General features: G+C 40.3%; 1 protein-coding gene across 4 annotated transcripts in view; it reads right to left on the reverse strand.

Moving 5' to 3' along the window:
• The window catches only part of myo7aa (myosin VIIAa), a 97,384-nt gene that overhangs the window by 18,053 nt on the left and 51,613 nt on the right, over positions 1-27,718 (reverse strand). For all 4 annotated transcript variants that reach the window (XM_039782925.1, XM_039782926.1, XM_039782924.1 and 1 more), the window contains 18 exons: positions 22,072-22,209; positions 18,502-18,660; positions 18,216-18,308; positions 12,445-12,539; positions 11,522-11,606; positions 11,139-11,357; positions 10,526-10,633; positions 8,923-9,132; positions 7,843-8,049; positions 7,044-7,220; positions 6,096-6,185; positions 5,788-5,915; positions 4,545-4,671; positions 4,071-4,190; positions 2,915-3,088; positions 2,598-2,825; positions 1,968-2,135; positions 1,197-1,314 (listed from right to left, as the gene is read on the reverse strand). In XM_039782925.1, the coding sequence (XP_039638859.1) occupies positions 1,197-1,314; positions 1,968-2,135; positions 2,598-2,825; positions 2,915-3,088; positions 4,071-4,190; positions 4,545-4,671; positions 5,788-5,915; positions 6,096-6,185; positions 7,044-7,220; positions 7,843-8,049; positions 8,923-9,132; positions 10,526-10,633; positions 11,139-11,357; positions 11,522-11,606; positions 12,445-12,539; positions 18,216-18,308; positions 18,502-18,660; positions 22,072-22,209 (2,644 nt within the window). The remainder of the gene's footprint in view (positions 1-1,196; positions 1,315-1,967; positions 2,136-2,597; positions 2,826-2,914; positions 3,089-4,070; positions 4,191-4,544; positions 4,672-5,787; positions 5,916-6,095; positions 6,186-7,043; positions 7,221-7,842; positions 8,050-8,922; positions 9,133-10,525; positions 10,634-11,138; positions 11,358-11,521; positions 11,607-12,444; positions 12,540-18,215; positions 18,309-18,501; positions 18,661-22,071; positions 22,210-27,718) is intronic.

A 27,718-nucleotide genomic window follows, 5' to 3' on the forward strand; every position in this document is an offset into this window, starting at 1 on the left:
TGTGGGGGTATGGTGAAGGGTATGTGGTGATGTGGGGGTATGGTGAAGGGTATGTGATGATGTGGGGGGTATGGTGAAGGGTATGTGATGATGTGGGGGTATGGTGAAGTGTATGTGATGATGTGGGGGGTATGGTGAAGAGTATGTGGTGATGTGGGGGTATGGTGAAGGGTATGTGATGATGTGGTGGTATGGTGAAGGGTATGTGATGATGTGGGGGTATGGTGAAGGGTATGTGATGATGTGGGGGTATGGTGAAGTGTATGTGATGATGTGGGGGTATGGTGAAGGGTATGTGATGATGTGGTGGTATGGTGAAGGGTATGTGATGGCGTGGGGGTATGGTGAAGGGTATGTGATGATGTGGGGGTATGGTGAAGGGTATGTGATGATGTGGGGGTTATGGTGAAGGGTATGTGATGATGTGGGGGTATGGTGAAAGGGTATGTGATGATGTGGGGGTATGGTGAAGGGTATGTGATGATGTGGGGGTATGGTGAAGGGTATGTGATGATGTGGTGGTATGGTGAATGGTATGTGGTGATGTGGGGGTATGGTGAAGGGTATGTGATGATGTGAGGGGTATGGTTAAGGGTATGTGATGATGTGGTGGTATGGTGAAGGGTATGTGATGATGTGTGGGTATGGTGAAGGGTATGTGATGATGTGGGGGTATGGTGAAGGGTATGTGATGATGTGGGGGTATGGTGAAGGGTATGTGATGATGTAGGGGTATGGTGAAGGGTATGTGATGATGTGGGGGTATGGTGAAGGGTATGTGATGATGTGGGGGTATGGTGAAGGGTATGTGATGATGTGGGGGTATGGTGAAGGGTATGTGATGATGTGGGGGTATGGTGAAGGGTATGTGATGATGTGGGGGTATGGTGAAGGGTATGTGATGATGTGGGGGGGCTATTTTAATTCCAAAGGCCAAGGGAACTTTATCAGGATGCATAGTATCCTGGATCCATGAAATAACTGGCCTTTAAAAATAAAAACCTGCCTAAAAGTAAAAAGTATAAAGTACAGTACTTGAGTAAATTAAACTACAGTTACATTCCAACAGTGGAAACTGCCCGTGTTGTGTCTGTTGTAAACTAAATGTACGTGAAAATAGATAATACAAGTTTTAAATATGTCCAAATGTGCCTCTCATCAGATGTTCAGATGTGAAAGATGTAGTAGATTCTCACCTGAGAACTTGAAGGCTTCGTAGAAACGAGAGAAGAGCAGAGGCCACTTGTGGCGAGCGAAGTCCACCACTTCCTCTTTTACCTTCTGTGGGTCAAACCTCTTCTGGGTGTAGATGCCCTGAGCAGCCCGAGAGAGAGAGAGAGAGAGAGAGAGAGAGAGAGAGAGAGAGAGAGAGAGAGAGAGAGAGAGAGAGAGAGAGATTTAAATGTTTACAAAATATTCAAATACTGTCAAGGTTCGGTGCAAGATTGATTTGTTATTCTAGTTCATTGCTCAGTATTACTGAATTCACCTTCATATTACATAAAATGCTAGGCTTCATTACATTAGCCTCCACCTTTCTTGCTGTTTCATCTCATTTTAATTAAATAACTTCCCCTGTGTCAAAAACTCAAAAGTACAAATACATATCCTCAAGTACCCATGAAAACAATGCATTTCCTTTAAATAAGACTAGAGCCACACTGCTAGATGCTCTGTACAGGTATAATGTTTACCATGTTCACCATCTTAGCGTGTTAGCATGCTAAAAAAGTGTACAGGTGTTGAGATATTTCAAAATGACAATCCGCTAGAGATTACAAACAAAATAACAGATCACCAAGTCAGTATGATTCTTCCTGTATGGACCGTGAATGGTTGAGTTACTTCAGTCTGAACCAAAGTGGAGGACCGATAGACCATCCATAGAAGCCTGGAGTAAAACCTGCGGGTTCCCTGGATAAATTCACTGGGAGGACATTGACCGACTTTGTTATAGTGACGAGCACCTTCTTGTGTGCAGCCATGATGAAATGAGCCCATTTCTCCACCGTCCTGGAGGTGCTGACCTCTCTGTCAGGGATGTAGGAGGGGATGAGGCTAAGCAGGCGCTCCAGTAGTATCTCCGAACCATAGTCGACATAATACTGCTGAGAGGCCAGCTCTGCCAGGTCATCCTGGGGACACACAGACACACAGACACAGACACACACACACACACACACAGACAGACAGACACAGACACACACAGTTTTCTTACAATGAGGGTTTTAAAAAACCAAAAAAACTAAAGTAAAGGCAAGCTAAAATGTAGGTAAAGAGAAGCAGACAGAGGCCTTTTTAAGACCTGAGGCAACTGAGAAACGCATGAAAACCCGATATGTTGTTTGATCATAAATTCAAAAAGGTCTTTTTAACATCTTTTACTGTAAGACATTCAAATTTATTACACTCCAAAGCGATGAAGTCAACTAATCACTTAAATATATATTGACAAAAGGGAGGAGGTCTTCTAGTACTCCCTAGTTTAGATGTCTGACAAACAATTTAATCAAACTGAGACGACAAGACAGCGAATATGCGTATTCCCAAAAACGTCAAACTATTCCTTTAAAATAAACAGCAAAGGAAAAACTCACCCTGTCGCAGCGATACTCTCCAAACTTGACGCCCCTGACGGTTTGTTGGTAGATGAGGTTGGTGGCGACCTGGTCGTCGGCAGGCAGGTGCCAGGGCGTGAAGATCTCCTTCCTGAAGAACAGCCTCCAGGGGGCGTTCCTCTCCTGGGCGCCCTGCTCCTTCGCGTATTGCTCGCACTGCGACACGGCGTCCATTACATGGTCGTTCCCACTGCCTAAAGACGAGACCTGCAGGAGGAGAAGAATGTTATCGCTATATCTGCCACTACAAACAATAATTTGTGTGTGTGTGTGTGTGTGTGTGTGTGTGTGTCTACCTTGTCAAACAGTGCGATGTAGAGTGAGAACCCGAAGCGGTCCCGCAGATTGATTTTGTCGGACAGAGCGCTGCAGAGCTCGTTGGCTGTGGTGGCGGAGTCCGTCAGCAGTGTTTTGGTCGTGCCGTCCATGAACGTTACCGGCAGCATGATGGGCTTTTTCGACTTGGTGGCCTGGATAATAGATTTCAGAACTTTAGCCCAGTTGGATCCAAATGAAAAACCAAATCCCCTTCATAGCCTCGCTCTACTCGACAGTTTATTCAGATCACACCGTCACACTAACTGTTCCGCCGTCCAGGACTACTCTATCATTATTTTACTGTATTTGACCTCTCCCAAAATGTTGTGTTTATTTACTGTTAATTTCTATTCATTTTAAGTAATTTTATTGTTTGCTATGTTTCTGATTTCTGTCTCTTCTGTATTTTTCATCTTTTGTAAAGAAACTTGTTGATTTGTTCGCAGAAGTAGCCAGCATATAAGACCGGGACGGTATCGTACCGTGAAAATCTCATATCGTTGCAACCCTAGTAAACACAACATGAATCGCTCTTCTTGGTGGCCGGTTTAGCTCAGTTGGTAGAGCAGGCGCACATATATAGAGGTGTAAGCCTCGACGCAGAAGGTCCAGGGTTCGAGTCTGACCTGGACGATTTCCTGAATGTCTTCCCTCTCTCTCTCTCCCCTTTCATATCTAGCTGACCTTTCCATGAAAGGCTGAAATGCCCAAAACAAATCTTTAAATCTTTTTATATGAAATTCAACCATCTGTACATACAACATAGCATGGGTTTGGTCCCATTATTGAAAGCCATAAAACCAACTGTTGCTGTAACCAGCCAAAATGTCATGCACACAAGATTTGTTTTGTGTATGCGAGACAGGTATTTCAAGTTTATCGCCATTGACTGGAGCGCTGTACACTGGATAGATCTACAACTATAAACAGGATTACAATGATGTAACGTCCAGTGTGGGTATCTAAGAACACTGTGATGATTTATAATACTGAAGCATTCAGGGATAAAGACTGAAAAATGTTGTGCATGGACTGATCATTTTAATAAAAAATAAAAATAAAAAAACTTACAATAAACTTGACAAATTTCCATATTTATTTTCCTAAATCAATCCGATTTGTGTGTGTTTGCACCTGCAGCTCCAGCCAGGACGGAGGTTGCGTTCTCGTCCCATTGACAAATGTCCGTCTCAGTCTCTCTTCACAGTACGGAGCGTAACCTGGCGGCCCGCTGTTGATGAAGTTCCTCAGGTACTGTAGGCAAAAATACAAAACCAAAAAAAAGGTGTAAATTCCACATATACAAAAAAACTAAACTAAAATGCCCGAGGTAGCATCAAGAGGGCAACATCAGAAAGATGTTTTTACGATGATTTACTGAAAATTGAGAACATGCTGGAGGATCAGGTTGTTATGCCAAATGATCTCGCTTTCTCACAGAAACACAAAGACATTCATTGAGGATGCTGTAACTCTAAATGTAAAGTAAGCTAACAAACCAACTGTGGAAACATAAACATTTTTTAAGATGTCTTCCTTCAGTGTATTAAAATCAAAAAGATCATTTAAAAAAAACCAAAAAAAAAAAAAAACTTTGGATGTCCTGACCTTGACAAACTTGTCTGAAGGGGCGAAGCAGCCGACACACAGAGAGATGAGGATCCAGCCGCGAGCGTGAGAACTCTTAGACGGGTTCTGACTCAGCTGTTTACAGATCTGACAGTAGATCTCATCCCTAACACACACACACACACACACACACACACACACACTTAGATTATATTTAGATTATATATTATAAGGTAAGGTATCACTATACTTACACAGAGACAAGTACATAAGTAGAAACGTATGGGAGACTGACAAGTACAGAAAGAGCAGATGCATTGAATGTGATTACAAATCGACAACTTGTCTCATCGTGTCAGAAGCTGTGTGCTCTCCTTTCTCTCTGCACTGCAGCCATCTACAACCCAAACAGGCCAATCCTAACCAGCGTCAGGGATCCTGAGCTCTCTCTGAAATTTAAGTTTAAGTCCGCGGGAAGGAGTACAAATGAAAGAAGAGGCTTTCACATCTCTTCCAGACATATTTGGATACATAGAAATGTTGCTACTATAACCTAGGACAGAGATCTTCAACAGGGGGTCCGGGACCCCTAGGGGGTCCTCAGAGTTACTGCAGGGTGGCCACCAAATTATTGTTAATTCTTTTTAAGGTTTTTTTTTTTTTTTTTTTAATGTAAAATAGATTAGCAAAAATAAATCAACCTATTTGTGAAAAATCCTCACTGATGTTAGGCTAACTGGCCTATAGGTAAGGTAGTCACTAAGATCAACAGATAAAGTTCATCCTGAGGATTCACTGTGCAACATGTATGTTTAACATTAAAACATGATTTATAAAATCATGCCGATTATTTTTTTAATAGCGTAGTCTTCTATGCAAAAAAGGAGTATACATGTATAAAGGCTTTAGGCCGCCCTACAGGTTATTGTAGGCCCAGTTGAATATGTAACTTCATTTAATACAATATATGCAGTAGGGGGTCCCTGCTCTGTCTCTCCTTCACTTAAGGGGTCCTTGGCTTTAAAAACGTTGAAGACCCCTGACCTAGGAGATTTTTTTTCAATAACATCAGAGATATTATTGATAATATTGTTATTTTGTTTTTTATAAATCCATGAATCATATTCAAGCTAGACAATATACGTTGATGTATTGATGCATATAATGTCTGATATATACAAGTTTAGGAAAATACAGCCTCATAATGACCCTTTGTGTGTGTGTGTGTGTGTGTGTGTGTGTGTGTGTGTGTGTGTGTGTGTGTGTGTGTGTGTGTGTGTACCTCAGTGCTGGTCTCAGGATCCCGTTGCCGATGATGAAGTGGAGTTTCTCCAGGTTGGATGTTGGTCGGTCCTCCAGCATGCTGTTGCCGTGCAGACCGTACTCACCATCGTTAAGACGCTTGGTAACCTGAAACAAATCAAAATTGAACTTTTCTACTTCTGTAACCATCAGAAAGGTATTTTTAAAATGCCCCATCTCTCTCTCTCTCTCTCTCTCTCTCTCTCTCTCTCTCTCTCTCTCTCTCTCTCTCTCTCTCTCTCTCTCTCTCTCTCTCTCTCTCTCTCTCTCTCTCTCTCTCTCTCTCACCTCCTCGGTGATCTTGGATTTCTTCTTCAGGGTGAGGGACACCAGTTTGTGTCGGACGCTGTTTTTCTTGTGGCTGTCAGCGGGAGGCATCTGGAGGCAGAACAGACAGGAAACAGCTGATGGACATAGAAAGATGCTCCTGCTAGCAGCACACACACAACACTGTGACTCTCAGACTGAAGTCCGGGACCCAACCGAGGTACAGGAAATGGACAAAATGTTCAACACCTAAAAAACTGCTTACATCTGACTTTCATTTAATTTCAAGGAAATATGGATTCTGGTATATTACAAGCAACTGGGCTTGTTTAACAGGATTATATCAAAATGACTTTAGTTGGATGAATTTAAAAAGTGGATTAAATCTTCACAGTCTCCAAAATCACTATCATTAAACTGCTCAAATTGAAAGTATTAGAGTATGGACCAATAACAGGTCCCAAACAAGGTGAAGATTAGTTGAGCTACTAGAAAATAATGGGATAAAGACATTAATATTTTGTCCACAGATTAATAACTGAAAATAAAAAAAATAAAAAAAGAAGCTGAATATAGATAAATAATTTTGTCAAATTAAGAAAAATAACTAAAGAACCATGTTTTCGAAAAATAGTCTTATTTGAGCAGTTATTCAAAGAAAAAATAAATATTTTCTTTGGAGATTTAGATATCTCCAGGTTAGAAACTATTAACACAATCTTGAAAGTTGAGAGGAAAGTTGATAAATGACCTGCATTTAATTAAAAGCATTTATAAAATTTTAGATTAGAGACAAGATGATCAAGTACTGTGGATGAAAGTTAATCTCATGTCAGTGTTACTCCACTTATTATGGGAGGGAAACATGGCTGATGAACTAACAGCAACACATTACAGAGCAGCTCCAGTTCATCATTTATAAACTCTAACTACATTAATCTTATCCCTCCCACCTCTGCTCTTCCTTACCTCCCCCTCCCCCTGCAGTGCCTGCAGCTCCTTCTTGTAGGTCTTCTTTCCCAGCGTCTCGTAGATTTTGGTCATGACGGGAATCTTCTCGCTTCCATCGCTGATGGCCGTGTGGTACTTGGGTTCCGGCAGATCTCCCATGAACCTCAGCACTGTGATCCACACCGCCAGAGCAGCCTGGGCCGAGACATGAGAGAATTTATTTATTTATTAATTATTATATATTTTGTTCTTATCAGGTGGAACGTTATCTACAGAAATTTATATTTTCTATTGGTGGAAATGTAACACAGTACATTTACTTAAAAAAAAAAAAAAAAATCTAAATATAATTTTTCTGATAAACTGAAAGCTGAAGTGGTACTTTTTCACCACCCTGTCAGAAATAGGGGTACAGTAGGAGTCCATTTCTGTCCCACAAGGCACAATGTACACTAATGTACCCCCAAGGCCACTGATTTGAGTGCCAAAAAGGTACATACAGGTAGGTACACATATAGCACATTATTTATATTATTTTATGAATATTATATAAACTATTTAAAAACCCTCTTGAATTAGCTGGAAAATGCATTGTTACAAAGCTGAAAATATGATTCCTTTCAATATTTTTGTTTGTTTGTTCTGTTTGTATTTTCATAGCAGAAAAAGACATTTTTAAACTCTCACATATTTAATTATGAACAACCCAAAAAGTTGCCAGCCAGACATAAACATCTTTCAGAGAGACAGCAACAATCGGCACAGCTGTGTAGAACAGGTTAGACTGTTGTGGGGTCAGAGGTCAAAGGTGACCTACCAGCTGGTCTCCCTCGTCGTCGTGGAACAGCAGAGGCTGTTTGAGGGGCCGCCGGACGTAGCTGTGTGTGGTGGTGCCCTGGAAGTAGGTGGCGGCATACTTGGCGAACTTGTACTCCGATAGATCCTCCTCTTCATCGTCCTCAGGCAGAGGAAGAGCCTCGTCCAGATCCTCCTCCTCCAGCTCCTGATGGGTCCGCTCCAGGTCCTGCAGGAGGAGAAAGGGCTTCAAGTGAAAACCTCCAAACTTAAACTACATTTTGGGAGAGATTCTTCTCCAATTCATGAGACAAAAGTCTGACCTCTTTGGACCTCTAAACAGTCCTTCCAGAAAAATGCGGAGTTTTTTGTGATTGTTAATCCTTGATTATGCAGCACATTTTCTTAAAAAATGCGATGGAATATGCGGGATATTTATGCAATTTTATGCGATGAAATTGCGGAAACTTGCAAAAACTGCAGTTTGATGAAAAAGAGAAAAAAAAAAGTGATTCCCCCAACACCCTGCTTTTCGATGATGTTCACGTCGCGTAATTACGTCACTTCATAACGTTCTGGCTCTTCTCTTAATACATCCATGGAAGTAAACGCAACATTTTTCAACTTTCTGTTAAGATATATTATGTGACTTTTTTGCAACGAAAATGCGGGGATTATGAAATCATGCAAGCGCCGCATATTTTGCGCGGAAATCGGTAATTTATGCACCGAAAGGGCGGCGTATTTGAAAAAGTTGGCTGATTATGCGTTGAATTATGCGATCGCATAATCGCGTTTTTCTGGAGGGACTGTCTAAAAGCCTCTCAGACAATGTCAAAAATAAAGCACTGTTATGGTCCACTTATTGCAATTCATACTTACCCAAACTATTTACATGCCATTCAAACAAACAGTCTTCCACTTTCTAATAACTGACATTTCTTACCCCTTTTCATATGTATCAATAACTGTAAAAGACTTTTGTATATAAATTTGCCGACTATATGATTTGTGAGTTTAGTGGATTTTGTTGCTCTAAAATCAAAGAGAGAAGAGTTCATTTTATCCCTTACGGTTAGAGGAAAACCTTTCGTCTGCTCACCTCAAAGCCAGCAGGGGCCTGTCCCTCCTGGCCCGGAAAAGAGGCCGTCGTCCCCAGGAAGCCGAACATTTTGTCCACCATGTCGGAGTCGTTGACAGGCTCCAAACGGGCCTTCTCCATCTGCTCCACCATCTCCTTCTTCCTCCGAGCCTCCTCCTTCTCCTTCTTCTCCCGCTCTGCGTCCTCTTTGGCCAGCTGGGCCAGACGCTCCTAGAAAATAAAAAATATCACATTTGTTTTGAAATAAAAGTGTAATAACAAGAATACTATCTGTAAATGAACCTGGCTTCTACACTTTATTTTACATGTCGGTCCACTTGGTTCCCTCTGCTGGAACAGTTTACAGCACATAGCAGGAGGAGGGCGCTGAAGTTTTCAAAAGCTAACAATTAGTTAGTTAGTAGTAGTTTATTTTGAACATGTAAAAAAAAAATATATATATATATATATATATATATATATATATATATATATATATATATACACACACACACACACACACATACACATATATAAAATTAAAATGACAGCTCAATAAGGTCATGTACTTCTCAGCACAATCCTCCAAAATTACCGTAAGTAACTCAAATTAGAAATTCCCATGTTCTAAAAGGAGCAGGAAGAAGTTCATAACAAACTTTTCAGGTCCTGCCCCCTTTCTCTATTTTTATCCTTTAGTTAAATACAAAACAATGTGATGCTTCTCTTATACATACATCTTTACATACACCATATATCTACCTACCTACTGTTCACATAAACCCATGCATTCACATAGATACAGATGCATACATACATGCATGCACACATTCACATTATTTTTTTCTCTTTTCTTCTTCTTCAACAATCAGCTTGTGTTAGAAGAATTATGCGGTTTTGCTTTAATTTCTTTGTTAAACCATTTGCATCCAAACTGCTGGGGAGAGGAGTGGATAATATATTTCTCATAGTCGTAGGTAAGGTGTGATGAAGAAAAAAAAAAGCAGGAACCACAAGCACATGTTACCTGGTTTCTTGAGTGCATGTGAACATACTGAATAAGACCAGGGGAATATTCTAGAAAAGAAACTCAAGATATCCTGAATCCTCGGGTTCTTAAATTTAAGACTTTTAAAAGAACTTTTTAATACCATTTAGAATGAAATGTAATGCCAACTTCACTGCCATACTGGCAAAAGTATAAAGGATATAATGGAAAATCTGTCTGCATTTTAAGCCCAGCTGGAAATATTTTCAGCATAAACCGCTTTGGGCCTCACGGTCATTACCGGGAATAGGTTTAAACCACTCGTATTTTGGATTCTGCTTAAAATGACACATGCCCATTCTGAGGTGATGAGCCAACGCTTGTTAGTAGCAAGGTGCGAGAGGTTTTGTTTTCTTCTCGGACAACGTGACCGATTCACGCCAGAGAGTAAAGCAAAAGCGTAAACTGTACCTGTACAGTCATATAACCTTCAAGTCACACCAAACGGAGTTAATTGTAACGTTACACAAAAACAAAACATTTTAAATAAAAGATATTACAATTCATTTTCAGATAATACATAAACTGAGGTTTTGAATATGTTTTTAAATGTCAGATCTTTTGTTGAACTCGCACCTGGTGTTTGCGTTCTGCCTCGGCCTTGGCTCTCTTCGCAGACATCTGATTCCTCAGTTTGGTCTCTTCAGCCAGACGCAGCTTCTCCGCCTCCAGCCGCCTGCGGTACTGAAGGGAGAGAGAAAGGAATCCACTGTTAGAAAAGAATGACTAGTTACTAGTTAGTTGGGCTGTTTGTCTTGTTAACATCTCAGTTACAAAGAAACTCCTGCACACTGTCTAACTTACAAATATACATTTAATAGCCGGCAATGTTTAGGTACTAGACCTTCATCAGGCAAATGGTATTAGATACTGAGAAGCCATCTCTTGTAGGAGGTGGCTGTGGGTCTGCACCAATCACATTCTCCACATGAAATAAGGCATAAACACATAACATATGTTTGTGTGTGTGTGTGTGTGTGTGTGTGTGTGTGTGTGTGTGTGTGTGTGTGTGTGTGTGTGTGTGTGTGTGTGTGTGTTAGGGATGAGATCTACGGTCAGATCTGTAAACAGCTGAGTCAGAACCCGTCTAAGAGTTCTCACGTTTGTGTGTGTTTATGTGTGTGTGTGTGTGTGTGTGTGTGTGTGTGTGTGTGTGTGTGTGTGTGTGTGTGTGTGTGTGTGTGTTTACCTCTCCCTTCAGCCTTTTGTACAGCCGGCGAGCGATCATGCCTCTGGTGTAGGCCTGGATGGTGATGACGGCCCACAGCCGGTGTCTGAACGCCCGGCGCACCAAGTAGCCCCGACAGCGACCCTGGAAGCCTGTGATTCGCTGACGGGCCACGTGATACGACGCACACAACTTCCTGGAACGAACAAGAGCCTGGAGGCGAGAGAAGCCCGCTCGCATCTGAAGGGACGCAAACAAAAAACAAGAGAGGAAAAAGAAAGATTCATTCTCAACCTTTTCTGATAATAATGAAATGACTTAAAAATTGATTGTAAATCACAAATCGCGCTGATATAATCATATTGTGTTGTGTATATGTGAGATAACACAGAGGTGCTCCTCACAGCTCCATAGTTCTTCCTACAGTGATACCCTCTCCACGTCTTCTGGATCAACACAGCCGACTTCCTCATCTTCAGGAAGTTTGACCTGATGACAGGAAATTGAAAATCTCAAAAATTACTTTTGTCCGAACGTTTCATGTCACAATATTTTATCACCGAGAAAGAAAACTGCATTCATCAAAAGCTGATCAATGCTTTTAGAGAGCCACATGAGAGACTGGGTCTGGACTGGACTAAGGCATGGATACCCGACCCAACGGGCCGGGCCGGGCCGGGTTCGGACAGATATTTAGAAATAATGGTCGGGTTCGGGTCGGGCTCGGTCACATCAGCGTGATAAGGCATTTGTTGTAAAATGGTGCTGCGGCTCCTTTAAGAGAGCTCAGTGTGTGTGGAAAGTGGGCAGAAGAGAGCTAGAGAAAGAGGACCAGAGTTGTTGGAATAAGTTGAATTTTTGTACACAGTGTGTGCGGTGTCCGAAATAACCCCCAGACTGAAAGCCAAGTTCATTCATTCGCTCACCAGAAACGGGATTTTAACCCCCGACGTCATTCATGTTATAACGTGGGCCCTGGAGGTGACGAGTCTCCGCTGGTTTTCTGACCACAGTCGGAAACGAAGCGATCAGGAAAGGTTAACACACTGAACGTTTTAATAGCTGATTAACGTGCGCTTGTTGTCCCGTGTGCGCTGATGCGCTCATCTGTTGACATTTCCGAATGCCTTCCTACAGTTGCTTGATAAAAGCTTTCCACACAAAAACGTACATGTGTCATTAGTATGAGGAAAAAATTAGAATTTAACTGTGTCGGGCTCAGACAGAAATTTCTTAATGCCTGTCGGGCACGGGCCGGACTCTGACAGAAAAATTCGTCCCGATCCGGACTCTAGACTGGACCTGGAATTAAGTTTTTAAGCCCTACCTGTCCTTGAAACCTCGAACCACCTTCTGGATGAGGATGACCTTGTCCGTGATGGCCTTGTCTCTCTCGATCTCCAGCAGCATGTCGTGGTGATCCTGCACAGCAGGAGAGAGAGACCTCATCAATACATAACGCACACAAAATGCACTTTCTGCTGCACTGGTTTATCAGTTTGAGATTTTTGATAAATTAAAAAAAATCGTATTGTATCTACACAAAACTTGTTTGTAACCTAATTATACAGACACACAATGTTCAAACTTTTGATACATTTTAGATGGCTAAAAAGTGCAGACAAAAAAAAACAAACAAACAGCAAAAGCAATGATTAATACCGATTATCCAACAACTATTTTCAAAAATACTGTGCTTCTGTTTTACATTTCATTTAGCCAAACTGGAATTTATTAATATTGTAATAATAATTTAAAATAACTAGAATAACAGACAGCTGTCTAATTAGATAACTAGACAAATAACAAGACTAAGAGTCTCCAGACATGCTAGCAGTTCTTTGAGGCTTTGAGCTAAATGCTAACTTCAGAATGCTAACAAGCTTACAATTACAATGCTAACATGCATATTTTTCTATGGTATAACCAAGTTCATGATCTAGGCTTTATCGTTTTAGCATGCTAGTATTTGCTTATCAGCACTAACAGTACAGTTGAGGCATTCTCATTAGTTTTGCAGGTATTTGGTCTTAAAGTATTGCACAAACTGAAAAGTTGACCTGCTGGTGGTGCTAGAGGAAAAGTCAGGGGATCACAAGAGTCATTAGGCTTCACCCTCTGGAAACTATTCACGTCTGCACAAAATAGCAATAGCAATCCATCTAATACAGTTTAGTTGCTGAGATATTTCAGTCTAGATGACACTGCCACCCCCCCCCCCCCGAGAAGGTTGAAAGTGACCTTGCTGATTAGTTTGTCATTCTGAAGTCGGGACACAGTGAACACAAAGCTACAGATACAGCACTTTTCCCCTCCGAGCTTTAATCTGACAGCCTTCCAGTTTGCTAACACAACAACACTTAAAAGAGCATAAACTTCTTCTATCTCTTCCTCCTGTGATCTGTCCATCCGTCCTGTCAGGGGAAGTGTGGGTACTGCCCTGCCTTCACCCCCCTGCACTTTCTATTTCCTGTTCTGCTTCCTGTCCAGCCGAGCAGTGAGGCGTGATAGAGATTAGCCTTAAATCCAAAAGAGCCAAGAGCCAATTTGTGTGAATATACACCTGGCTTATATTGATCGTTGTGCCTGCTCTATTCATTAGACCGGTTAATAAGAAAATAAAAAGGCAAAGAAAGTGCAAATTCACCGTCTGTGTCGCAGTGGCGAGGTTCTCCAACAGCTCGTATTGTGCTGTGGCTATTTGTAGAATGATTTGTTGAAGAAGTCCCGCACACTGTCCATTACGCATGCAAATACTTTATTTCACAACGTTTCGGTCAGTGTCTGTGTGACCGAAACGTTCTTCAACAAGTGTTGCTGGTAGCCTTTGCATTTTCCGACGCACCTGCCCCAGAAAAGAGGTGTGCAAAAGCGCTTTTGAATCGAATATTTGTAGAACGATGCAATCCATCACTCGCAATACATTTGAAATTAAGTTTAGAAATGCGTTGTTGATTGAACATTTTCAGTGTTTCTGAGGCTGTGTAGACTGCAAAAGAATAGTAACACAATCAGTGAAACTTGCAAACCTTCTCCTCATATCACCTCACCCTTCAGCTGAAACAGTGTGTACGCTGGTGTGAAGTCTGCGTGAGGTGTTCACATTCTCACTGCACATTCTTCCTTTATAAATAACCAGTTCATGTGTGGGTAAAAGTGTACACATGGCTTTTGTGCATACATCGTTTATGCATCCGACTCCAGGTGAGCAGCAGGTTTTAGTTCAACTTCAGCTACAGTGAAAAATGGGTTTTAGATTCAGAGGTGCAGCTTTAACCACAGCTTCTGAGGACACATTGGGGTTTAAAGCTGCTTACACACCAACCAGACGGCCGACCCTCGGCAGAAAAGCCAGTCGGACTGATCGGTCTCCTGAAAAGTGCCTCGGAACACATCGAAGAGACGAGACGTAATACGTCTCCATAACAGCAGGCTGCGCTAATCTGTGTTGTTGCCCAAAAAGTGAAAAGCGGCAGTTGATTGGACGAACGCGTCACATGGGTTTGTTTTCTCTGGAAATTCAAAGCCAGACTGTCATGGCGGCTCGTTCAGAATACGATCTCATATTGGACTAAAATAGTTCACCGAAAACATGTTTCTGAAAACATTTTAAGCGAGAAATAGGCCGTGCAGTTGCTGAATCTGTCTTCATTTCAGATCAACAAAGGTCAGTTTAAAAGATTTTCGTCAGATTTTGAGAGACTCTAGTCACCTCATTCCACTCCCCATTTCTGGGTTAGCTCTCCACCAATCAGATGGGTCATTTGAGTCGATTATACATGTCAAATCGGCCAAAATGAAGGCCGACTGCACGGAACACACCGAACAGACTCGAGTCACTGACCTCGCCAGACTGTCCGAACGGCCGATTATCGGCTCGTGTGTCCGGGCCTTAAGAGAGACCAGACAACACTTGTCTTTATCTTATGTTTTTATGATTATGTTTTGGCATTTTTTGCATTAAAGCTATGGTGCGTAGTTTCTGTCGCCCCCATGATAAATTAAAAAAAAGTAAATGACAACAACACTGTTGTTGCATCCACATGATACAAGGTTTCTGTAATCAGTCCATTTTCAGCCCAACCAATGTTACATACCCTATTAGGAGACCTTAAGGAACAGTGTGAAATACCCTATATAATCACCCCTTTAAAACAACATGACGGACTTTTCAGAAGAGGTAATTATCGTATTACTCAAGTTACTACGCGGGAAAGTCGCCGGACGCCACCATATTGTAAACATAGCCATACTGAGAAATACAGAGAGAGTTGTGGAGTTGATTAGCTTTGTCTCAACTCATTTGGGAATGGCCTGAATGTAACGGATGGTATAAAAAAAGTTACGCTCTAAAGCTTTAATTTAAATGCTGGCAGAGTAGAGACAGATATGAAACTTGGGGAAAGAGAGCGCAGCGTAATACTGTATCGAGACATCCAATCCTTTAACTTCAAACTTAAGACAGCCGCAGAGAGTGAGATATAACTTATCAGTCAACTGGAGGCCAAAATTAAAGCGAATTATTCTCAAGATAAAGAAGACACTACACAGTACAACATGTAAAAAGCGTTTAGTGGTAAATACAGTCTTTCCCTCATGCATCTGTAAACACATAATCGCTCCATCAGGATATAAACAAAACCAGTGGAAAGACAATGTTTCGACAGGGGGCGCTGCACAGTACACCCCGCCCTGTGAAAACAAACTGCTGAGCCTAAATCATCATCAGCTGATGTTGTCATTTAAGCTCCAGGGACAGAAGTGACCGTGTCACCGTGGCAACAAGCTAACGACCAGATGTCCTCGACTGGGAGGGAAACTAAAACATATTCACACATGCAGTACAAATACACATATATAAGGTTAAAAACACATAGAAGCATACACACTCCTGATGGGAACTAAAACTTGTCATTTTCTCACACACACACACACACACACACACACACACACACACACACACACACACACACACACACACACACACACACACACACACACACACACACACACACACACACACACACACACACACACACACACACACACACACACAGCAGGAAACCAGAATGCACAGTCTTTCCTGTCAGCAGACATTTGAACTGGAAACAATCACACCAGAGCCTCACTACTGGGACGAACTGGTTCATAAACAAGGTCTTCCTTTGTATAATGTGTTGCTCAGAGAAACAACTTCATTATAATTACGCAAAACACTTAGCAGCCACTTCATTAGGCACACCTGTTTATTACTGTAAATATCTAATCAGCCAATCATGTGGCAACAACTCATAAATACATAAAAATCCCATCAGGTCAGCTGAGTCATTGGTCTCCTTTAAGTCCCTTCTTAAAACATACTTTTATCAAAGAGCCTTTCCTGATCTTATCTGAGCTTTAACCTCCTTTGAGTTTTTATTTCTTTTAAAAATGTTTTTACTGGGGCGACCTCTGGCTCACCCAGTGGGAGCGTGCGCCCCATGTGGGCTGAGGCCTTTGCGGTGGCCCGGGTTCGGATCTGACCTGCAGCCCTTTGATCCACTGTATCTAACTCTGAAATAAAAAGGGAAAAAAGCCCCAAAATAAAAAAATAAAAAAAAGTTTTTACTATTCTTCACTACACTGTACAGGTTTTTATAGTCTCTATTTGTGTTTGTTTTAAAAACCAAATGTTTCTATATAAAGATTATTATTATTATTATTATTATTATTATTATTATTATTATTATTATAAAAGCCTCCAGACTGCTGGTCTCCTGATTTTCACCATAACTGGTCTCTGAGGTGCGAAAAACAAAAACCTCCAGCGAGCTGCAGTTCTAAAAGCATCGTTAACGAGAGAGGTCAGAGGAGCGCGACCGGTCTGGGTCAAGCTGACAGGAAGCTGAGAGCAACTTAGGCTACGTTCAGACTGCAGGCAAAAGTGGCCCAAATCACTTTTTTTTGGGGGGTCAAGTGACCAGGTCAGACTTCTTCAGAAGTAGTGTGAACACTCAAATCTAGCCCGGATCTGATTTCTTTTCAAATCAGATTTAGACCACTTCCATATGTGGTCCTGAATCAGAACCAGGTCAGATTTCTTTAATTTTCTTTCTTTTGTCACAATTATGCACCGGTGGTAATTAGCCCGAGACACAGACAGTAAGATTAAAAACTGGACTAGACCTACAAAGAAGCTATTCACAACGCAGTCCCACCACTCCTGGCTTCCTCTCTGCATCCACACAGACCTCTGTAGTGAATGTGCAGCCATAACCCCGCAAAAGGCCCAAATAGCCAAGTTGTCTCTCTTCCTCTTCACTCTTCTCCTCCTCAGCACCTGCTCATTACATGTTACGGCTGCCATTACACAAACATTTTGAAATAAAAGCGAAAATGCTGACTTCTTTCATGACCTCCCTAACTTTAGCGCAGCAGCGTGCTGCGTCTGATGTCATTGTTATTGTTCTTTAGCGCATGCGGGTCAGTTCGAAACAGCAAACAGTTCACACTGGAATCTGATATAGGCCACATTATAAAAGGTCATGTGAACAGCCCAAAAAAAAAATATCAGATCTGAGCAAAAAATCAAAATTAAGCATTAAAAGGTGCCCTGCCATACAAAACCGTTTTTACTTGTATTTTTTTAAATATGTGAGGTCCATATGTGTGTGTTTTATGTGGTGAATGTGAAAATGAACTGCTACCTCCTCTGTCAGCTCTAGCCACTGAACAGAAATAATCAGAGAAATCAGACCAATCACAACAGCTGGTCAGTCTGACATCATACTGCCTGAGCTCATTACTATTCATGAGCTCCCCCAGTTGGGCTGGGGTAAAGGATGCTGACAGCCAGGCTCTCATTGGCTAGCTGTTAGCCAATCAGATTCAAACAGCTTAGCTTGTTGAATATTAATGAGAACTGGCAGAAATCGAGCTTAGTCTTCCTGCAGGCTTTCTGTACCATGCTAGAATGGCTTGAAACAAGGTAACCAAGGCATTTTTTCCACAAAAAATGTTACAGAGTCCATGGTAGACCTTCAGACAAAGTAATGAAATACGTGTGGCAGGGTACCTTTAAGACTTGCGGTGTGAACGTAGCCTTTAATGCAGGCGTACCTTGAGGAAGATCTTTGTCTTTCCCATCTGCCAGTCATCGTCTCTGCCGAGCACCGCCTCGGCGATCCTCTGACAGGTTCCCCTCAGGTCCTCCTGATCGAGAGAGACACAACGACAGAACCAGAGAGAGAGAGAAAGAGTTATAAGTCGTAACTTTTCAGTGTGTGGTGGGTGGATACATTTACTTACTTACTCACACACACACACACACACACACACACACACACACACACACACACACACACACACACACACACACACACACACACACACACACACACTCTACCTGTTTGTAAGCCGGTTTGACTCCAGGCATGAGCACCCGGTAGCGGTCGACGAACTCCACAAAGGTGTAGCGGATGGGATATCCTGCGCGGCGGATACGAATGGTCTCCATCATACCCGAGTACCTCAGCTGACGCACGCACAGCTCCCTGTCAAACAACTACACACACAAACACTGTGACAGGAAGGGGCGGGCTCACTGACCTCCAAAGTCAGGTGATATTTCAGGTGATAAATCAGGGTTCATACGCATTTTAACCAATACTTTTCCATGACTTTTTGGCAAATTTCCATGACTATGTGTTCCTGAAAATGTCAGTCGACGTTCTACAATAAGAATACAAATCTGTGTTAAAGTTTCCCCTCAGAGGTTTAACTATGAAATGAATGACGATGTCTGTGGTTCATAGTGGGATTCATAATATCGCTCCCCGAATACAACGCTGAGGTTAAGACGACATGAAAATACATTTATTAATGACATATTATTATTATTATGCTGTGTTAAAACAAATTCCATGACTTTTTTCCCAAACTTTCTGGGTCTTTTTATGTTTCCAAAACCTTTCCAGGCCTGGAATTTGCATTTTTCAAATTCCATAACTTTTCCAGGTTTTTTCAAAACGTGTGAACCCTGCAAAAAATGGAAGGGACCACAGACGAAAATTAGCTTTTGTTGCCAACTCTGGCACATTTACATTTTGAGACGTGTAAACAAAAAATGTCAATTGATTTGCATTGTGCCTTTTAAATAAACAAATTAATTTAAAAAAAAACACACAGCTTCGCCTGATAAAGGCTAAAAGTCGTCATCTCAAACTCCTTGTTGGAGATGTTTAAATTAAAAGTCAGAAGTAGGGCTGCAAAGTCCGTGTAACAGTTACATTTTCTAAGCACAAACGGACATTTGGAAAAACAGAAAAATGGGTTCAAATATCAAATTTTTTAATCAATCTTTAACCTGTTTTTCCAATTTTCTGTTTTTATTCAGAGGATCAGAAATTGAGAAAATTACAAAATTGCATCTGAGATCCAATTATTCATAATACTGCCGTGGTATTCTCTTCCTCTACTTTGCAGAATATGCAGGTCATTAACTGCATATGGACCAAAAAAAAAAACCCAAACTGATAGACATTGGGGTCAGAGGTGCAACAGATGGTTTAGAGTGGGGGACGAGGGAGAGAATACCATGGCAGTATTGTGAATAATTGGAGCTCAGACGCAATTTTGTAATTTTCTAAATATCTGATCCTCTGAATAAAAAACTGAAAATAGGAAAAAAAAAAACTATTTTTTAATTTGTCAAGATGGAAAAAAATGAAAAATTTGATATTTGAACCCATTTTTCTGTTTTTTTGTTGTTTGTGCTGAGAAAATTGAACTGATAAGCGTTACACTGACCCTGCAAGATATGAGATAAACATGCAATATGCAAAAACACTGTTGAATATTGCGACAATGATATTACATGGGATAAATATATATTAAAGTGTACTCCATTCTGCCTTTCTGCTGCTTTCAGTATTCTGCACAAATACAAACAATTGCTTGTTGAATTAAAAAGCTGAATGAAAATATTTCCAACATTATTTTTATTAAACAAATTGAACAATGAACTAAACACAAAAGGCACCATTAAAAGAGGAACGATAGTTACATTTTAAAGGGCAGTTTTATACGTATACTTTCTTTCCACTTATTTAAAAATATCCCTCAGTGTCTTTCGCGATGTGTTTGTCATGAAAGTTAATATTGCAATGACGTCAAATAAACGATTTGTTGTTCACTTTAACTTTAAGTTGTTCTGAATGACTGGGTGCGACTTCCTTTATTTTTCATTTTTAGTATTTACTGTCATGCGTCTTTGTACTGATCGACTTGGAACGTCTTCACACGTTTCGATAACGCTGACCAACATGATCAACAGACTAGTTTGTTGACAGAAGAAGGCAGAACAGGGTTCACAGAAGTTATTGGTGAGAAAATATTGTTTGTGGCGCATTTGTCTATCATTGAACACCTGTCATTCAAGTATTTATTTAGATAGAGACAGTGCATATTAATGTACACAAGTACACAATGTAAATATGCTAGAGTTAGCACCACAGCTAATGTTCCATCTATTGTCCCTAGTTAGAGAGGCAAGACAAACACTGACAACAACAGTCCAGACCAAATACAACACAACATGGGATTGCCACACGCACACACACAGTGAAATGTGTGAGGCAGTTCAAAGGGAGTGCAGCTTTAGTTTTCTAAATGCCAGAATATTAAATTAGTTTTAAAATGGATGCATGTGGGACGGTCCCTTATTGTGGGGGGGTTAGGGGCAGGTTATTCCAATATTTATTTCCCTTTACTGACAAAAACAGTTTGTCCAAATGTGGTGCGCCTAAAAGGTTTTACACAGTCCCCTTTGGTGGGGGCCCTTGTGCTACCACCACTCTCAGTTCTTTGAAAGAAGTCATTCAGTGGGGGAGGGGCACGCTGATGTATAGCCTTATATACAAAACAGCCATTTGATTAATCAAAAGAGAAAAATCTGAAAGGTAAAACATAGTCAAACCGGACAGTATTTATTCCAATAGTGTATTTGTTTTTCCATTTTTAAATGTAAAAATAAAAAGCATGTTAAACTTTTTTCCATTCTGTAAGCTCATATTATAATAACGGACAACCTCCCCCAGTTACAAATAACTTGTAAATTAATAGAAATATCTTTTCCTACATTTTGTGACACTGCAGCCTGAATTGCGACCAGATTAACCATCTATCTGCTATATAATAGGAAGACATTTAACATGTGGAGGAAATTATTTAAAAAAAAACACCTGTTGAAAAACAGCTTTAACACAAACGTGTTCAAGCGTTTGCCTCAAAAATATGAATTAATAACAGACTCATCTACCTGCTGCATTCGACCTAATGTGACCCTCCTCTAAAGTGGAGTTGTCACTGTGCATAAAGTTTATTTGACTTATTGTGTTTACATTATATTGCCTACCATACATAACTTATAGCTAGGGCTGGGCAATTAATCAAAATGTAATCGTGATTATGATTTCGGCTCCCAATGATCACAAAAAACCGAATAATCGAGAAAAACTATTATTTAGCTCGTTACGTTTTGCAAGTTAACTCTTATTTCTTCTTGTGTTATGAATGCAAAAATAAAGTTTAAATAGGAAAAGTATTTCACAGTTTTTTTTTACTGTTGATTTATTTAACTTTGTCCACTGTTTTTTTAAGTTCAATAACTGCAACATCTTGCCAGAAGTCAACGAGTACTCGTGTTAAATTATCGTGATTTCAATACTGACCGAAATAATTGTGATTATATTTTTTTCCATAATCGAGCAGCCCTACTCATAGCATCATTTTTTAACACAATTACGACGTGAACTTGCTGAGAAATGTTTTGCTGGCCAGCGGCTGCAGACAGTCGACTGGTAACCAACCAAGTGGTTCTATTTCTTTACTGCTTGTCAACTTAATGAATATTACATTATAACAGCTACATCCCCATCCCTTATGTTCTGTTGGTATTCAGAGAGCAGACACTCACCATGGGCTTCTTGTATTCATTGGGTTTGATGCAGCGAACGAAGAAAGGCTGACAGACGCTCAGAGTTCTCATCAGCAGCTCCAGAGATCTTTTAAACTGGCTGCTCAGAGTGGGCGACCGCTTCCTGGTCTCTGCCCCCTACACACACACACACACACACACACACACACACACACACACACACACACACACACACACACACACACACAGTGTCACAGTCAGAAACAATGAGGACTACTTTCTCTCTTCCTGAGCTCTGACACTAACCTTTTTCCTCTTTCTGTCTCTAAATAGAAAAGTCTTTTTGTCTTGCTGACATCGCAGGTTCAGAGATAAATGCCAAATTAGACTTGATGGGTTTCTTTTTCAAATATGACCGTGAACTGAATATCTTCGCAACAAGCTCTTACAAACTACACTGAACGATTGATTAATCCAGAAAACAATGGGCAGATTAATCAATAATCAAAATAAATGAGTTGCAGCCAGTGGTGATTGAAGTATTCAGATCATTTACTTAAGTAAAAGTACCAATATCACACTGTGAAAATACTCCACCACTTCAAGTAAAAGTCCTGCATTCAAAACCTTACTTAAGTAAAAGCATTGAGTATTATCAGCTAAATGTAAAAGTGTTTAATTATTATATCTCATGTTTCTGGATTAATATTCCTGCTGCATTAATGTGTATGCTGCATTTTACTGCTGTAGATGTTTAAGGTTGTGCTCATTGTAAGTCCTTTATATACTGTTGGGTAGTTTAATCTACAGCAGTGCATCATATTCTATAAGATCATCATATGTTTGTCAACTTTCCATCAGAAAAACAGCCCTGTTTACAGTTTTGAGACGATGCACTTTACAGCTGATCCACCACAGCAGCTGCTAATTTAACATGATTTACCAGCTTTCTTCATCCAAAATATCTGCTATGTGAGTCCAAATATCATCACAGCAGGTTCAGGAAGAGATTGGAGAATTTACATCACATTGTTAAAGTGTAAACGTTTAAGAAAAACACATTGAACTTTTAGGAAATCTGCTGATCTTACCGAGAAGTGTAATCTTCTCTCAACTGCTCTCAGCACGTTAGCCTCACTACGTGCTTATCTTAGCTTAGCTTATCTTAGCACAAACACCGTCAGGGTAAACAGCTAGCCTAGCTCCATCAATGCTGCATTTAACACGCAAAAAGCACGAGCAATTTGGTTTGGTGAGTACCTAGCTAGTTAACTTGAGTTATGAAGCTATTTATTGAACAATAACAGATAGCTACGCCAGAAACCCGCTAGCTTGCTCACTAAAACCTCTCCTCAAAGTTCAAGGTGCCGATGTTAACATTACATCTGATTCTGTTACCGGGGTAACTTAGATCGCCTTAACCGGGACCTAACTTTGGCTAACGTTAAAAGGGAATTTGTTAACTAGCTAGCTAGATATCTACCCAGCTAACTAACTAACCAACTAACTAACTTTATTGTAAACAAACATCAACTCCACAGCTTAGAATAGCTTAACCAAGTTAGCAAACTTATTAAACAGCCGCAGTTTATCGATTGTTTTATTTTGAAAGATTTCGCCGGAAATGTTTGTATGTTTTTGTGTCTGTCTTTACACTAGATAAACTGACGGAAACGTGTTTACTGCCCTCCAGTGGTCACAGTAAGGAACTGCAACGCAATACATTCCTGTTGTCGTTGTTAATATTATCAAAGTGCCCAAGTCACTGTTAGTGTAATTACTACAAATAACACATGTATTGGTAAAATAATATATTTAAAAAGTTGTCTGGCCATTATGCTACATAGGTTGACTGTAGAATCACGAGTACCTACTGCCCTCTTGTGGTCAAAGTAAAGAAGTACATCAATATGATACCTCAAGTTAGACACGCTAATGTGACATTATTCACACTTCCGGTCAAGGCCTTCAAAGTAAAACAGTCAGAAATGATCATGTAATTATTCTCTTGTTGCGAACTGACAAATAATTTATATATCGTAATTTATTTCGTATTGGCAATTTGAAAGAATTTATTTTTCAAATTTTGAAAATGTCCGAGTTTTTGAGGTGAAAATATTTTATGATGAAGTTAAAATGTTTGCCAGACAATTTTCGAGCTAAGTTTCCTGCATGTTGGTTGCTTATGTTTGTTGGCACTATATCCGTCTTGTTTATTATCGGTATAAAAAAGACAGGTGTCCTCATACTTAGTCTTTGAAACATATAAAAACTATTGTTAGTCACGTTTTCACACAGTTGCAGTTGTCATTGTCACCGGGGTAATCAACGGTCGACTGCTGACGTAAAAAGGCTAAAACTAACGTTACAGCTCGACTCTGTTTATTTATGTAAATTAATCGTGGCTCTTGCATTACTACATTTTCACGGTTTCAGACCGATATTTTAATATAAAACGATCAATCGTCTAGCTCCAAAAGATAACTATGAACACAAGCATTTAACTTAATTAATTACAGTTTCAGTAGGGTCACGGGTTTAGTTTGAAAGGGCTGACCGGAAGTGTTATCATTGTTAACATGTCTAACTTTACAGATCACATTGATGCAGTTACTCACTGTGGCCACTAGAGGGCAGTAAACACTCATGACTTTAAGGTGAGCTCCACGCCTGAAAACTGGTGACAGTTTTTAACAATAATGGGGCTGCTGGTGTTATTTTAAATTCTTACACTAATAATAATTATTAAAATTATTATTATTATTATTATTATTATTATTATTATTATTATTATTATTATTATTATTATTACAATTGGGGTGGCAGTAGCTCAGACCAAAGCATGGTGGTAGACTGGTAGCTGGAGAGGTGCCAGTTCACCTCCTGGGCACTGCCAAGGTGCCCTTGAGCAAGGCACCAAACCCCCAACTGCTCGGGGCGCCTGTCCATCGACAGCTGCAGCCCCCCCACTCTGACATCTCCATTCATTAGTGCATGTAGAGGTACTGAGCATGTGTGTGTATTTCAGGCCTGTGTGTAGTGTGTAATAACAACAGAGTGAAAACTTTGTAATTTCCCTTGCGGGATTAATTAAGTAAAAATTATTATTATTATTAATATTATTATTATTATGTATAATAATAATTAGGTGTACATATTTTAGTTCATGATGAAATTCTCAAAACAGAATTGATTATATAATTGTTCTTTAGGACAGTTAAAGACTCAACTTTCTTTACATGTATAAAGATTATTATTATTATTATGACGATATTAATATTATCATTATTAATTTGAGAAGTATTAATACGGTGTCACGTCAGTACTAATGTTAACAGTATCTAAAACTAATGCCCTTTTGTTATTAAACAATATGAATCATTCCAACTCCAATAAAGTAAATCGCACCTTTGGGAATGTTTTGCAAATGTCTATTTAGATGCAAGTTGGTGGACAGAATATATAAATCTATATTTGAAAATTGGTTTAGTGCGTGTTGTGACTATTTTTGAGCTCACAATAGACAGTATATTTAGAAACATGAGCGGTTACTGCCCTCCAGTGGTCACAGTGAGGAACTACATCAGGACTTCCGGTCATTACTTTCAAAATAAGGGTCCAAACTGAATCACTGAGAAACCACTAGAATCTAGAAAAATGTCATATGTATTTCTCTAGTGCTTTACACAGGATTAAAACATTTAAGGACAGAAATGAGTCAAATAAAATCAGACAATTAAAATAATACAGAAATAAAATTGCATTAAACACCTATAACAATAACATAAGATTAAATAATTACATTAAAACAGGATTCTTTTGAAGTGATTTAAAATATGTCACTGATTCTGCAAGCCTCACGCCCTCAGACCGTTTTTTTCTTTTCTTTTTTAAACATTAGCATAACCTAAAATGTCGATATACATATTGAATACATAGTAGGCCTTTAGAAGTAAGAATTATGTGACATTTGACGAACTGTATGTAGCTGTGACACGTCTGCTTTGAAAGGTCGATACAGCGTTGGCTCGTCTGCTTCATCACTGCAGTAGTACTTTAGCACCGCTGGCCTCAGACCAGTCAGATTCTTAATTCATTAAATATATTGAATATATATTATAATATATTAAATATATTCTATTTAGGGCAATTTACACCTAACCTGATTTTAGTTTAATCTGATCTTGATATGACAAAAAGTGAGAATAAAACATAAGAAAAGTTTCCACTTCTGAGGTCAGAGTTGGAGTTTAATGAGCTCGAACAAATGCTATCGAAACGTAAAAAAGGAAAGATGGAGAGATGGAGAGATGGAGAGATGAAGAGATGGAGAGATGGACAGATGAAGAGATGGAGCGATGCAGAGATGGAGAGATGAAGAGATGGAGAGATGGAGAGATAAAGAGATGAAGAGATGGAGAGATGGAGAGATGGAGAGATGGAGAGATGAAGAGATGGAGAGATGGAGAGATGGAGAGATGGAGAGATGAAGACATGGAGAGATGGAGAGATGGAGAGATGAAGAGATGAAGAGATGGAGAGATTGAGAGATGAAGAGATGGAGAGATAAAGAGATGGAGAGATGAAGAGATGGAGAGATGGAGAGATGAAGAGATGGAGAGATGGAGAGATGGAGAGATGAAGAGATGGAGAGATGGAGAGATGAAGAGATGGAGAGATAAAGAGATGGAGAGATGAAGAGATGGAGAGATGGAGAGATGAAGAGATGGAGAGATGAAGAGATGAAGAGATGGAGAGATGAAGAGATGGAGAGAAGGAGAGATGAAGAGATGGAGAGATGAAGAGATGGAGAGATGAAGAGATGAAGAGATGGAGAGAAGGAGAGATGAAGAGATGGAGAGATGAAGAGATGGAGAGATGAAGAGATGAAGAGATGGAGAGATGGAGAGATGAGATGGAGAGATGGAGAGATGAAGAGATGGAGAGATGAAGAGATGGAGAGATGAAGAGATGGAGAGATGAAGAGATGAAGAGATGGAGAGATGAAGAGATGGAGAGATGAAGAGATGGAGAGATGAAGAGATGGAGAGATGGGGAGATGGAGAGATGGAGAGATAAAGAGATGGAGAGATGGAGAGATGGAGAGATGGAGAGATGGAGAGATGAAGAGATGGAGAGATGAAGAGATGGAGAGATGGAGAGATGAAGAGATGGAGAGATGGAGAGATGGAGAGATGGAGAGATGGAGAGATGGAGAGATGGAGAGATGGAGAGAGGAGAGATGGAGATGAAGAGATGGAGAGATGGAGAGATGAGATGGAGAGATGGGAGATGAGATGGAGAGATAAAGAGATGGAGAGGATGGAGAGATGGAGAGATGGAGAGATGGAGAGATGAAGAGATGGAGAGATGAGAGATGGAGAGAAGGGAGAGATGAAGAGATGGAGAGATGAAGAGATGGAGAGATGAAGAGATGGGAGAGATGGGAGAGATGGAGGATGAAGAGATGAAGAGTGATGGGAGAGATGGAGATGAAGAGATGGAGGGAAGGAGGAGAGATGAAGAGATGGAGGATGGAGAGATGGAGATGGAGGGATGGAAGAGATGGAGAGAAGGGAGAGATGAAGAGATGGAGAGATGGAAGAGATGGAGAGAAGGAGAGAGTGGAGAGGAAGAGAAGGATGGAGATGAAGAGATAGGCACATGTAACGGGAATGGAAAATAG

This window comes from Perca fluviatilis, chromosome 2 (assembly GCF_010015445.1).
Source record: "Perca fluviatilis chromosome 2, GENO_Pfluv_1.0, whole genome shotgun sequence".
Classification (NCBI taxonomy): Eukaryota; Metazoa; Chordata; class Actinopteri; order Perciformes; family Percidae; genus Perca; species Perca fluviatilis.